The sequence below is a fragment of the Miscanthus floridulus genome, unplaced genomic scaffold (genome assembly GCF_019320115.1).
Source record: "Miscanthus floridulus cultivar M001 unplaced genomic scaffold, ASM1932011v1 os_1017_1_2, whole genome shotgun sequence".
Taxonomy (NCBI): domain Eukaryota; kingdom Viridiplantae; phylum Streptophyta; class Magnoliopsida; order Poales; family Poaceae; genus Miscanthus; species Miscanthus floridulus.
This window is the reverse complement of record NW_027097470.1, coordinates 21,136-34,829: the sequence shown is the minus strand read 5'-3', so window position 1 is coordinate 34,829 and position 13,694 is coordinate 21,136. Positions and strand designations below refer to the sequence as shown.

The window sequence follows — 13,694 nt, the reverse complement described above, 5'->3', positions numbered from 1 at the left end:
TTGCAGGTAGTCCGAAGTACGTGCAGAGATATCCATAGCCTCAAGAGAGAGCAAAAGAGAAGATAAAAATATGTTGCATGCTTACTTTTTCTTTACCTACCCATGTGGTTTGCATTGTAGCATTGCTACCTCGTTAGTGCTTGCTTGATGCCCATGTATTCATCTCAATCCATGTGTTGAGGTGGGTTGGTGTGAAATTTAAACTAAATTCCACACCTACTCACCCCAACACACGTGGATTGAGATGGATATATGGACATTCAAACAAGGCTTTAGTGTTTTGGGAATACATGTCATCTTCACTCTCCTGAGGTCATTACTACTGTATGCTTGCGATGGACATGGCCTAATAGCGAAAAAACAACAGCCAAAGATCAAAAGACAGGAAGCCAGTTTTTGAGTCAGAAGCCTAAAAGATGCACCTCAAATAAATCAAATAACAGGCCCTTAGCCTCTAGGTGAAGTGATGAAGCGTGAAGTTGATGCTGGTAGCAACAGTTCTTTTCTTTTCTTCTTCTTCTTCTATTCTTTTGACCAACCTACGGCAAACGTGCATGTTTTAGCCAATATTCAATCTGTCTGTTCCTTTTCTTGTACTTTACTCTGGAGCGGTTATTCACTAGCAGCAAAATTCTTTTAAACTGTTACAAGGTCGCATGCGCACTGCTACTATCCGGTCAGAGTTTGGACGATTATGCGCACTGTGTTTCATTTCCTAAGCATATCATGGCATTGCTACTATCCGTTCGGCTTGGTGAAACTTGGCTGAAAAACACTGTTCTGGCTAAAATGTTGTGAGAGAAAAACATTATTGCGGCTGAAAAAATAAGCCGAACAGGCCGGATTTAAGGAAAGACTTCAAGCACTTCAGCGTGCTGATGAGAAGCAAAAGGACTTCTTATTCGTAACTCGTAAGGCCCATTGGCTACGTCTTCTTTATATAATCAGAACACACTACCTTAATATTTGCGTGCCATTCACAGGAAAATTACGGGAAATCAGACCCTGCTTGTGTAGCAGAAGTGAAGGCTCTGTACAAAGAATTGGGTCTTCAGGTTGCTTCGATCTCTTTTTCACCTTTGGATTTTATCTTAGCAAAAACGTTTAGCAACTTTTTCCCCTTTCATATAGAATAGCGCTAGTATTTCTGTACTCAGCGTTTTATATACTACCGACCATGACATCTTATCACTTCACAGAGGGCTTTCGCTAAGTATGAAAGGGAGAGTTACGAAAAGTTGACTTCAGACATTGAAGCACTACCCAGTGAAACGGTACAGGCGGTGTTGAAGTCCTTTCTACACAAGATCTACAAGAGGAAGTAATACAACTCTAATACATTCCCTCGGCATGTGAAGCAGCAGGGCAGAATCATTTGGGTTCTTGCTGTGTTTGGTGAACCTTAGGTCTTGTATACAAGCGAGTACATGCTTAGAGGAACGACGTTTGTTGAAAAATAATAGTACGTTACCGAGGGGATAAACGGAAAAAGAAAAACACAGGAGTTTTCGTTGGTCTATAGACTTGCAATAATTTCAAATCATCGGCCAATGTTCTAAACAGTAGGTCAGATGGACACATGTATCTCCTCTTGCATAGTTTCCTATTCACTATGTCTAATAACCTGTATGCAGTAACAAAACTATCTATTCTTTAATCATACAAGGGGAAGAATATGTATAAGAAAAATTAAGCTATTGTTATAACTTTCTTGTTCTGTTAGGGTAAGGGTTGCGAGTACTCTGTCCTTCACTACATTATAAATCGCATACTGATGGAGCTGACAAACTTCAAAACCGATGCTCTGTAGTCTGTACATCAACCCTCTTTAAGTCCTCTAACTGTCTAAGCGCAGTCTGGTCACTGTCAATACTCTGATACTCCATGTCTCTGTAGCTACTGCTGCAAATGCTACAGCTCCCATTGAGGCTGGTACTAATTGTGAACAGTATCTGACCCATCAAAACGGTGAGTGCGGACTTGTGTATACAATTCTGTTAAAAGTTAATCATCAACTGAGCAGATTTCGGTGTGCCAATGGCTCCTTGTTCCAAAAGATGCATGGCCGCACTATAGGAGAACTTCCTGGCAAATAAAAAACATGGAACCGAGGTACCATTGCATTGGCACCACTCTGTCCTCTGCTCCATTTGATAGTTGACATGATCAATTCTCTACAAAAATATTCATAACAAATTATGAGTGGTGTGGTGGTAACTGAGCAATAACAATATATATGTTCTGTCCTACAGAACACTATGTTTATCTAAGAAAGCGGGCTGTCATAAAAGTAAACCGTACAATGGATCATGCTTGAATAATAGAATGCACAATGCCATCAGGTATCGATGATTCAAACCTATTCTCAACACATAGGTTTGAGGTAACTAATTCTACCATGCAAACACAAATTCTGATCATGAGTAACAGATATACAGAAGAAAATCAAGAGCCTACCTTGATAGCATTGATATGCTCAGGGCTAGATGTATCATACTCAAATTTCATAGGATGCCAAGTCATTTTGTCTTTCGGATTTGATGATTGGTTCCATGAGGTATAGGTCAAAGTTCTTCTCTCCAGTTCATCTTCAAGACCTTTGATCTAGAATATATTAAAATAATGTGCCACCATTATGAATCTGTGTGATAATTATGACAGTTCCAACTTTGAGATCTATAGAAGTAACAACAAAGCTTACAGAAAATAATGTCTGCACATAATGTTCATCTGGAATACAATCATGCTCCTGTTGAGCTTACTCCTTTCTGAAAAGTTAAACATGACATAATGTGTCAGGCACATAATTAAATGAACAAGAAACCTTATGTGCTTTGAGCAACAGCTATGAACAAGAAACTCTATGTGCTCCTTTCTTTTTGCAATCATATGTGTAAGTATGACAAGTGACAACTAGATCTACATTCATCTGAATACATGCTAGAGGATATTCGAAGAGAATGTGGACAGCTGAACTTTACCAGTACCTGCTTTCTCCGAAAGGTGAGCCCCAGTCGTCTCTGCAAGGAAAGTGGATTCGTTAAATGTAAACACTAATCAAACAAACAAGAACATTCAATTAGAGGATCAGACGGTCAGTTGTTTGATGCATGAAAAATAGTTACTGAACAGGGGATGGAAAATCAGTTCACCCATTAGATTGATTTAGGATTGAAACAAACAAAAAGAAAACACTTACCACCCTCTGTCACAAATTATAGATCGTTTTTGCTTTTCTATGTACATAGCTTTTGCTATGCACCTACATATACGATGTGTCTAGATACATAATATAAGTAGTGTATATAAAAAGCCAAAATGGCCTATAAATTGAAACGGAGGGAGTACCTAATATAAAACTTAGACAAGTCACATCATTTACAGAATATCACATTTGGTAAGATGAAATGTAGTCCATATTACAAAGCATAGAGCAATGGCGCAGATCCAATTATGTTTATTACTAGCTCCAGTACATTATAAATCTCATTTTAGCTAAGATTGCACAGATCAAGGTAAGCATTGTTCTTATATACGATATTTCCCAATCTACAGTAAAATCGCCTTCTCAAAGTGCCAAACAACAGGCATTGAATGCCACAATTTTGGCTCACAACTTCATATCTCTAGAGTAATTACAAACCTAATAAAAGTGTGCACGAATGAAATAAACTAAAAACTTACAGCATTTGGCCTTCGTCCAAGCAAGCTCTTGGTTACTACCATCTGCAGAAGTTGGTTAAACCCCAAAAAAAACTGTAACTGCTGCTGATTGAAGAATACGAAGAGTATATTATTGTGTTGTATTAGAGCCTCGTATAAGTGAGATAAAGATCATAATAAATCTTCACCAGTCATTGATCATGGTACTAATCAAAATAGACACTAATCAAGTGGAAATCATAAAGTAGTTTTTATGAAGATAGTCCTGGAAGTGTAGGACTACATCGGAGTAATGTTGTTTATGGAAAAGAAGACCAGAATAGATTTCATAAAACTAGCTCAGATTAGTATTTAAACCTTGAAAGTATTTGAGCAGTTGGCTTGGTACACTATCCAATTAATTGGACCACAAGTGAATCAAAATTAAAGGGAACAGTTGTTCTCCCATCTAATTTCAATAAAAGTCACCTCATCTCATGCTTTTGCTCAACTAGTTGTAAGCTATGAGTCCAAGGATCTAGCACTTATTAGAGCAATAGGAGAGAAAAAAATGAAACAACAAGGTGCACTGGAAATCCCTTTGATAGTTACCAAATGAAGCTAAAAAACAAATGAAGCTAAAAACAAATTCCAGTGTCAATATGAAGAGAAGCTAAAAAACAAATGAAGCTAAAAACAAATTCCAGTTTCAACATGAAGAGAACAACAATATACCTGGCAATGTCTTCTGAATACTTTTAATAAATTTTTGTCACCAACAACAACTTCAGCATGTTTTCTGATTAATACTACCCACTGAAATGAGTTGACAGATGGACCCAGAAGTCAGAATACAGCTCTCAGCAGGTATTGAAATATATATAGGAACAAGAAAGGTCACAAACTAATAACCTGAGATCCTTTCCTCCATTTATCCTTTGGAATGGCAGGAGACATCTTTTGATTGTAACGCTTCTCCGTCTTGTCAACGAAGCTGCAAGACTAATAAGTTATTATATTTGAGAACAAATAATTGAAATATTGAAGATTGTGGAGAAAATCAAAATGAACAAACAAGAAATTGCATGTTTTTTCCCCATTACCTGTCTACAAAACTTTTAGGTGAAGCCATCAAGTAAGTATATATGGAGCTGAAATTGTAGAGAGGAACACAGCTGCATACGGTGAAAAAAAGAAAAAAATGTATCAAAATGTTAAATTCTAATATAGAAATCGCAAACTTTAAATAACAAGTGAGGACGTTGTTATGCCAACATATGAAAGCAAAACAAAACGTGATATGGAGACACTAGAGAATATTATTAGAAAAGTATATCGAGAGCAGTAAGCAGTACCAGCAGAACAGGACGTCCAAATGCATATGACTAGGTCAATTACCATTACCAAACATCTTTTAAAGGTTATTATTAAACCGATCAAGAGTCAGACAATGTACCGTGCATTTCATCATGGACCACTTCACGGAATTTGAACTAGACGTACGAACAAGATCAGTTAACACATGTGGCGAACATCAGAAAGTAGCACACCTACCTATCAGAGAGCAAAACAAAGCGCTGGTTCGCGGGATCCTGAAGCGCGGCGGCAAACAACATCCTCTCTGCCTCGACCATGGTGGCCTCGCCCCACGCCACCTGCGGGTCGCAACCATATTCCCCAAGTCAAAATCGTACCAAGCGACCCCACGTCATAGTAAAGGTAATACAGATGGTCCAACCTTGACGCTCCTCGCAAGTTGCCGCCCGTAGAAGTATGGCGATCCCGTGGTGGTGCGGTCGAGCTGGAACCCCGGCGCGGAGTGCACGTACACCGAGAATCTCCCCTCCTCGCCGTTCTGCAAAAACATGGGGCGCGATCAGGCCACCAATTAATAAATATAAATCGAATATAGATAACCAGACGCGAGGGGTGGATGAACGGATCGATCAGGGGGAGCTTGATTGATGCTTACGCGGAAGAAGGCGTCCCAGAGGAAGTCGAGCGGCACCCCCGCGCGGACGAGGAAGAGGAAGGCGACCTTAGCGGGCCCCGCGGAGGGCGGCGGCGCGGCGGGCGGGACGCCCAGGAGCGGCTGGGTGCGGAGCAGCGCCAGGAAGAGGAGCAGGAAGGTGAGCGGCGCGGCGAGGCGGAGGCAGAGGCGGGCCCGCGCGCGGCGACCGACTGGCGGGAGCAGCGCCGCCACGGACGCCGACCGCTTCACCGGCATCTTCGTGCGCGTATGTATGGCGGTGGCCTGCTACTGCTGGCACTGGCAGGCCTCCGTGGCATCCAAAACTGAAAGGCGGGCGGCGGGCAGGGACAGGGAGAATGGGAGGGAGAGGACCAGGGGTTAAAGAGGAGATGGCGTTTACCGCGGGAGGCCGAGGCGCCAGGCGGGGCGGGGGGGTTTGCGTGCGTGGCGTTTCGTGGCCGGCGCGCGGCCGCGGCCGCGGGGCGGCGGCGCGTGGGAGAGACGGTGACGGCCTGACGGGTTGTGTTGTGTGCGCGCGCGGGCGGTGCCGTGGTGGAGTGGAGGCGGACGGGAACCGCCGAGCCGGGAACGGACGAACGGGGAGCGATGCGATGGTGTGCCGTGCCCGCCCGTGGTTGCTGTGGTGGTGCGTGTTGGGGTGTTGGACTGAGGTTTTCGGTGCGGCTTTCCGGTTCGGCCTCGTGACGCGCACGGCGTCCCTGTCGGGCGCTGGTGCGTATGGCGCCGCTGCGGGTGTGGATGGGGACTGGAAATACGCATACGCGGCGGTGTGGGGCCCTCCTGGGATCTGGAGCGCGGGGTACAGGTTTCAGTGAGATTAGTTAGGATTCCGCTTGTTTTTATCTCACCGTTTTGGTCGGTCTAGCATGTGGAATTCGAAGTAAAAAAAACAAAATTAACGACCTTCGCCATCGAATCTCTTGGTTACTACTAATAATTAAATAAAGAGCTAATATGAGGAGACAACGAAGCACAAAAGAGAGAACCTCAACGGGATAGTTGTGTGTCCTTTTACAGCGGTGAAACCATCAAACTGGAGGACGGAGAGCATCTGTGGGTTATATACCGCATGCGACCATATAAACAGCCGGAGTGCGCCCGTGAAGGAAACGAAGGGAAAAGGAAAGATTTGGCCATCGCACTCGCAGACTTGCGCTTGGGAGTTTGGACTCTCAAGTCGTCGCCCAGGCCGCCAGGCGGCCAGGCTCCGCGCGTTGCCGCTTCGGCTTGGGCACCTGTCGCTGGTCCTTTGACACCTTCACTCGTCGGCGTCGTCGCCCATTGGTCAGAATGGATTGGTCAGAAATCAGAATGGATTGCACGGTTCCTCTCATCACTCATCAGTCCATCCGGCTTCACAGGCAAAGCTGATAGACGCGGACTCAACCGTTTCCTCGACTTGACATGCGAAAGCAAACGTGAATTTGCAGCGAAAGTGGCGAAACTGAAATTTCAAGTAGCGAAGCAGGTGGTGGCGAGGTGACAATCGACGCAGGCTACATGCCTGTCACAGACGATGTTCAGCCGGCAAAAAGCTGTCGCCTGGTTGTTTCGCGTGTGTTTGGCCTTGCGAAAAAATAAAATAAAATAAAATATTAAACTGTACTTCCACATGCCAATGTAAGCTTCCACCAGGTAGCACAAGAGATGAGCCATGCGCTTCTGTTCCAAAAGCGACAGGCAGCACTGCATTTCACTACCTTGGATGCTTTATTTAATAAGAAACTCTGAAACTTCCATCACATAAGTATAGCACATAACTCAAAAATACCACGTACTAAAACATGCAGACAGCTTATTACTTTATTAGATACACTTCATGGATTACCACAGCACTCCGGCAATGCAGTCACGGGATTGTAAAAAACTGGACGAGTTTTCTCCACGCACTAAATAAACAGGATAGTAGGTGCACTAACCCAGGCTAACAGGTAAGAGCTGGGTTCAGAATAACCAATGCGACATCGATTATAATAAAAGGGATGATTTATTTGCACGTCCACGCACATCTGCATCATCATTTGGTGGCGATGAACAGCCCCCACCTCTGCTCACCAGCAGAACTCCTCTGCAGTTTTGCCTTCCAACCGTTCACAATATCATCATAGTCCTCCTGGAATATATAAGTGAATTTCAGAGTTAGAGATGTCAAAGCCACAAAAGAAAGGATGCAGGCTCCTAATCTGCCTGCCAGTCCATGATTGGAGTTCTTAAGGGCTTCTGTTGAATCACCTGAGTGAAGTCAGACAGGAAATCATCCTTGTTCTTTTCAAATTTAGCTAATTCCTTCTCTAAAACACCAAGGAACTGAAATTCAACACAGAGCACGGATTAGTATTAGTAGAAACTTGTCTTCATCCAAACATCTTAGTGGAAAATGCTAGTTACAAAGAAACCTGATCAGTTCGATCCTCGGCAATGACATCACGAAAACCAGCACTCTTTAGCATCTGGATAATATGACGAACAAGCAAGAGTCAGTGCTGCATTTTGATGAAAGTAACTGTATCTAGTATAACCATATAAAAATGCAAGTAAGAAGCACCTGTCCATAAGCCTCCACATCATGTAGGTCATAACCTCTCTGCTTGATGTATACTGCAAATTCCTCTGATGGTTTCCCAGGACTCCTGCAGTAGTCACTGATAAGGACCTTGCCCCCAGGCTTCAGCCATTTGAAGAAACTTTTGAACAAAGAGGGTTTGTCCTGCAAAACAAAAGCAAAATCATGTCAAGCCTAAACAATGTTACTCTGAACAAAACAAGCGTAGCAGCATTGATGTTGGGACTGTGATTATAAAAACAAATGTCTCTCAAGTATCATTTCGTATAATCTAGAAACTTTAAGATGCATTCAAGTGTGGCTTATTAAAAAAGTATAACATCTGAAACAGGATATATTTGAAACATACATGTATATGAAGGATAGTATCACGGCTGTATATGACATCAAATGTGTTGTCTGGGTATGTCTTCGTGGTGCAATCAGCAACTTCAAACTCAACTGAGCAACTGCGCCCAATGGCACGCTCAAGTGCAAATGATACCATGTTTATGGAAAGATCAATACCAACAACATGAGCATCATAGTTTTCGGCCATATAAAAGTCACCTCCACCAATTCCACATCCAACATCAAGCACCTTATGTCCAGGTTTGAGATCCAGCTTATCCACAAATTCTTTTGTAGTCTCTGTTGGACAGTGATACATAACAACATTTAAGGGCACAATGCAAATAGAACATCACAAGTTCAAAATAAAAGGGATTGCCAGCACTCACCAATTCCACCAGTGCTCACATAACCTTCTCCAAAGATGCGCTCGTAACGTAATATTCCGCTAGCTTTGTACTGCACATTGTCCAAAAATCTTTGAAATCCCTTATCTTCTGTAGAATGAACCTTTTGCCATAGCCAACATATCTATAAACCATAGAGACATGTCCATCACTGACCTCAGTTGACCATGGTTAACACATGTGTATATGCATGGACAAACAAAAGTACCTGATTTTGGTTTTTCTTGTTTTTAACATAAGCACCGATACACTTGCAAGTAACCAGAGAAAGTTCGAAGGAATTCCCATCTTGATCAAAGCTATGGCACTCTTTGAAAACCTATTTATGGAATAAACAATCAATTAGTTATTTCAAAGAAAATGGTATTGAAAATAATAAGAAAAATAAAGAGTGAAGCAACAATCCTTCATATAATAGCTGATTTTTTTTACTGACAAGCCTGAATGTCTGATATAAGTGACAAGCAAATGGGAAAAGCACTAGGACAGTATGCCTTCTCACCTTAGTATAAAAACTTGGTTCCCGATAGTGGGTCGGATTAACTTTCCTTTTTGAATCTCCAGATTGATGGAAGCAAGATTCCCTAAAGAAGATATAGCCACCAACCTTCAACCATTTTACCATTCTTTGAACTAGCTGCTCAACCTACATTAAGAGATGAAAGTTGGAAAATTCAAGAGCCAGAAACTTAAAATATATTTCGGTCAGCACATTCGAACAACAATTTTAGACTCATTAGAAAAAGCTGCCTCCTCCATGCAAGCGGCTAAAAATTGATGTGATGGAGAGAGTGAAAAAACTTGGAATTTGGAGGTGATCTAAACCAGGCCTCATTTAGAAAACAGCTGCACTTCAGAATTATTATGACACAGATCCATTTTACAAGGACAACCTTAGCGAGAAGATCAAGGAATACTATGGAACTAGAATTTGTTACTTATTCAAAGCATGTCTCATCCATTACCTCTTCATCTGAAAGATACATCAATAACCAATTTGAAAATATCAGATCGATGGAGTTAGCTTGAAGCACCAGGTCCTGGGATGTCAATCAGCACACATAAAGGATGCATTCTTGTAGTGACCATTAATGCTTTCATTCTGCAAGAAAAAAAATTGCATAAAAGAATTGAATAAATCAACCATACAAACATCTAGAAATCAGATGAAGGCCATCATATTTCAAGTTGGCAAGCACAAAACTTGTATATCAAGACATTGCACATTTCAATACCTTTTTAATTGCACTTTCGGCCACGTTTAGATTGCAAAAAATTTCAAACCAATGAATAGTAGCATTTTCGTCTTATTTGGTAAATATTGTCCAATCGTGGACCAACTAAGCTCAAAAGATTCATCTCGTGATTTCCAACTAAACTGTGCAATTAGTTATTTTTTTTACCTACATTTAATACTCCATGCAAGCGGCTAAAAATTGATGTGATGGAGAGAGTGAAAAAACTTGGAATTTGGAGGTGATCTAAACCAGGCCTCATTTAGAAAACAGCTGCACTTCAGAATTATTATGACACAGATCCATTTTACAAGGACAACCTTAGCGAGAAGATCAAGGAATACTATGGAACTAGAATTTGTTACTTATTCAAAGCATGTCTCATCCATTACCTCTTCATCTGAAAGATACATCAATAACCAATTTGAAAATATCAGATCGATGGAGTTAGCTTGAAGCACCAGGTCCTGGGATGTCACATCAGCACACATAAAGGATGCATTCTTGTAGTGACCATTAATGCTTTCATTCTGCAAGAAAAAAAATTGCATAAAAGAATTGAATAAATCAACCATACAAACATCTAGAAATCAGATGAAGGCCATCATATTTCAAGTTGGCAAGCACAAAACTTGTATATCAAGACATTGCACATTTCAATACCTTTTTAATTGCACTTTCAATAAAATCCAGAGCAAGAACATTCCCAGCTGTTTTAGCGAGTTCTCCAGTGAAACGGCCTATTCCAGCACCAAGCTCCAGCACAGATTTTCCTTCGTATGAAGGAAGCAAAGACAGGACCTACAGAAAAGGACCAGAAGCATATCAAAATGTTTAGCCCTAAAAGCCAAGGTGCTTTCAGGAACACCTTCTCTTACAAATCAGAATGATGTCTGCTAAATAAAAAATTAATATCATTTCAAGCAATCAGTGGACATAGCATACTTATGTCACAGTTCCTGAAAATAAATTAGAATTGGTTCAATTTTTAAATCAAATAATCAATAAATGCAAGCTTCAATTTTCAATTCCTATTTTTCTTTACAGAGGTTATATTAAACTAAGAAATATCATAGTCAGAACATGAAATGGATCAACACATGCTTACAGAAAAAGCACCGAGCAAATATGAGTTTCTTTGGAAAGCACTTAAAGATACAACCTACAAGGAAAATCAAGGTATCTATCATAAAACACAATAAAATAAAGTCATGGTGTAAATTTGCTTTTATTTCAGCTTTTTTATATATTCCTAATATTTAACAGTCTAGAACATGGAAAATAATCAGTACAATATTTTTTCTTATGGTCATAATTAGTACATGTATAGTTTACTACATCAGAGTAAAAGGCCTAGCAAAATTCAGCTACTCAAAAGAAGCAAACATTTACCTTGTTTGTTATTTTGAGTTTAACTAATAAACTAATTATACTTCACATCACAAATTAAAGGACCTGGAGTAACATCAAGTGAGCAGGCAATTTTCTTGGCCAAGTCCAGTTTTCACTCTTAACAGAAAAAGAAAAGAAAAAAAATATGTCAACGTAACCCTCTCCCATCATAATCATAGCACACTTGTAAGCAAAAAATAAAAAAATAAAAAATATCTATCAACGTAACCCTCTGCCATCACAATCATAGCACACCTGTGTTGAACAACACAAATTGCCGACCAGTTTATCCAAAAAAAAAAAGTGCATCCGCTTTTATTTCCACACACGTGTCCCTTCAGAGATTGCCATGTGATACTGCGGAGCAAAGGCTGAGTATGGTTGACACATACTGCCCAGATCCAAGCAGATGGATCCCGAAAGGCACTAAACAAGTATGTGCACCTAAATACCTACTAGTAACAAACAATGGAATGGATAATAGGGGAAATCGTCATCGCGGAAACAATCACCTCGGGGCGCTCCTCCTTGTCGAGATCGACAGCGCGGGAGTCCAGCATCATGGCCTCGACGGTGAGGTTCTTGGAATGCTCCTCCCAGTAGCTCTTCTGCGCCTGCCTCTCCTCTAGCCCCATCTTCCCTGCAACGGCCCGCAAACAAATCATCGACACAGAACAAAGCAAACCGCACACACCATGTGCTCGACACTTCTCCCCATCCGACCCAACAACACGAAAACGAAACGAGCAGATCTGATCCCCTCTGCACGGATCGACGCGTCGGAGCGCAATAGCTTACCGTTAACAGAAACAACGGCGGCGGTGGGGGCGTCCATCACGGTAAGTCGTTGCGTGCGTTCGTCCGTTCGTCAGTCAGAAATTCAGAACTGAGTTCAAACGAAACGAGCGAGGGATGGCTGTGAGATTAAGATCCCTCGATGGCGAGGCGGGCGCGGGAGAAGCTCCGGGAGCGGCGGTTGAAGGAGCGGCCGCGCTGCTGCATCCACCACCTGATCGCGGCGAGGTTGGGGGAGGAGGGAGACGGTGGCTGTGGCCAGTGGCTTGCGACTGGGAACGGGATCCTGGGAGGGAGCGAAGGTTAGGTGGTGGCATTTATAGGCGGGAACCGGGAGCCGGGAGACCCGATCGACCGTGAGATCTGTGCCTGGTGGGGCCACCCGCGAAGGTTAGTTGGTGGCATTTAGGCCCCGTTTAGACCAATTTTTTTTTTTTGATTTTGGCTACGGTAGCATTTTCGTTTGTATTTGGCAATGAATGTCTAATTATGAACTAATTAGGTTTAAAAGTTTCATCTCGCGATTTCTCACCCAACCGTGTAATTAGTTTTTTTTCGTCTATATTTAGTACTTCATGCATATACCGTAAGATTCGATGTGACGGGTACTATACAAATTTTTTTAGAATCTAAACAGATCCTTATACAGCCTGTTCGTTTGGCTGTGAACAAACCAGCCAGCAGCTTCACGAAGCAGCAACATCGACCGTGAGATCTGTGCCTGGTGGGGCCACCCGCACCCCCCAGCTAGCTATTAGTTGCGTGGTAACTAATACTCCCTCCATAAAAAAAACAGCCATGTGTTTTGTGTCAGCAAAAGTAGTTTACATATAACCAAATTTTTAGTAAATATTATTCACATTTACGGCTCCAAAAAAAATTATTATAAAAATATATTTTATAATTAATTTAATGATATTTATTTGATATCATAAATATTAATGTTTTTTATCTATAATTAATCGAACTTAAGATACAAAATCATGACAATGTGCTAGAATTACATTCTTTAATAGACGGAGGGAGTAGTTGTGTGGTAGTTAATTGCTAGCTGGGTGGTAGGTAAGACATTAGCTGGTCGCCGCCTGGTCCTTGTGGTGAAGTCAGCATGGTAAGACGACGATCGACCCGTTGCAGCAATGGAATGGGCGCTGGAGACCTGCTGCCAATTGTCAGGCGGTAAGACTGTCTCCAACGGTAAAAACGCAAACACGAGACCTATTCTAGAATTTGGGTCGCGTACAAGGAAAGGGTTACGCACCCAAAACATTCATTCTCCAATAGCGAACTCAAAAGAAGACTCCTCGTTTCCTCCGTCCGGTGCCCGCTTGCTCCTC

At 41.9% G+C, this 13,694-nt stretch overlaps 1 protein-coding gene and 1 pseudogene across 1 annotated transcript; both read right to left on the bottom strand.

Moving 5' to 3' along the window:
• Positions 1–1,156: 1,156 nt before the first annotated feature.
• Positions 1,157–6,250, bottom strand: LOC136533618 (glycosyltransferase BC10-like; annotated as a pseudogene).
• A 1,006-nt stretch (positions 6,251–7,256) lies between these two features.
• Positions 7,257–12,659, bottom strand: LOC136533620 (phosphoethanolamine N-methyltransferase). Its single transcript, XM_066526167.1, has 12 exons — positions 12,361–12,659; positions 12,075–12,202; positions 10,834–10,971; positions 10,563–10,700; positions 9,438–9,581; positions 9,144–9,254; positions 8,918–9,059; positions 8,548–8,828; positions 8,181–8,342; positions 8,032–8,085; positions 7,868–7,942; positions 7,257–7,748 (listed from the first exon to the last, which is right to left on the bottom strand). Exons 1-12 carry the CDS (start codon positions 12,395–12,397, stop codon positions 7,653–7,655), a joined length of 1,506 nt encoding a protein of 501 aa, XP_066382264.1. The 5' UTR covers positions 12,398–12,659; the 3' UTR covers positions 7,257–7,652.
• Positions 12,660–13,694: the final 1,035 nt, after the last annotated feature.

Coding starts and splice junctions, on each gene's coding strand:
- LOC136533620 (XM_066526167.1), bottom strand. CDS start 12,397: ATGGACGCCCCCACCGCCGCCGTTGTTTCTGTTAACG. Junction 12,203..12,360: donor CGCCGTTGTTTCTGTTAACG/GTAAGCTATTGC, acceptor GGGCCGTTGCAG/GGAAGATGGGGCTAGAGGAG. Junction 9,582..10,562: donor TGTATCTTTCAGATGAAGAG/GTAATGGATGAG, acceptor CTCTTAATGTAG/GTTGAGCAGCTAGTTCAAAG.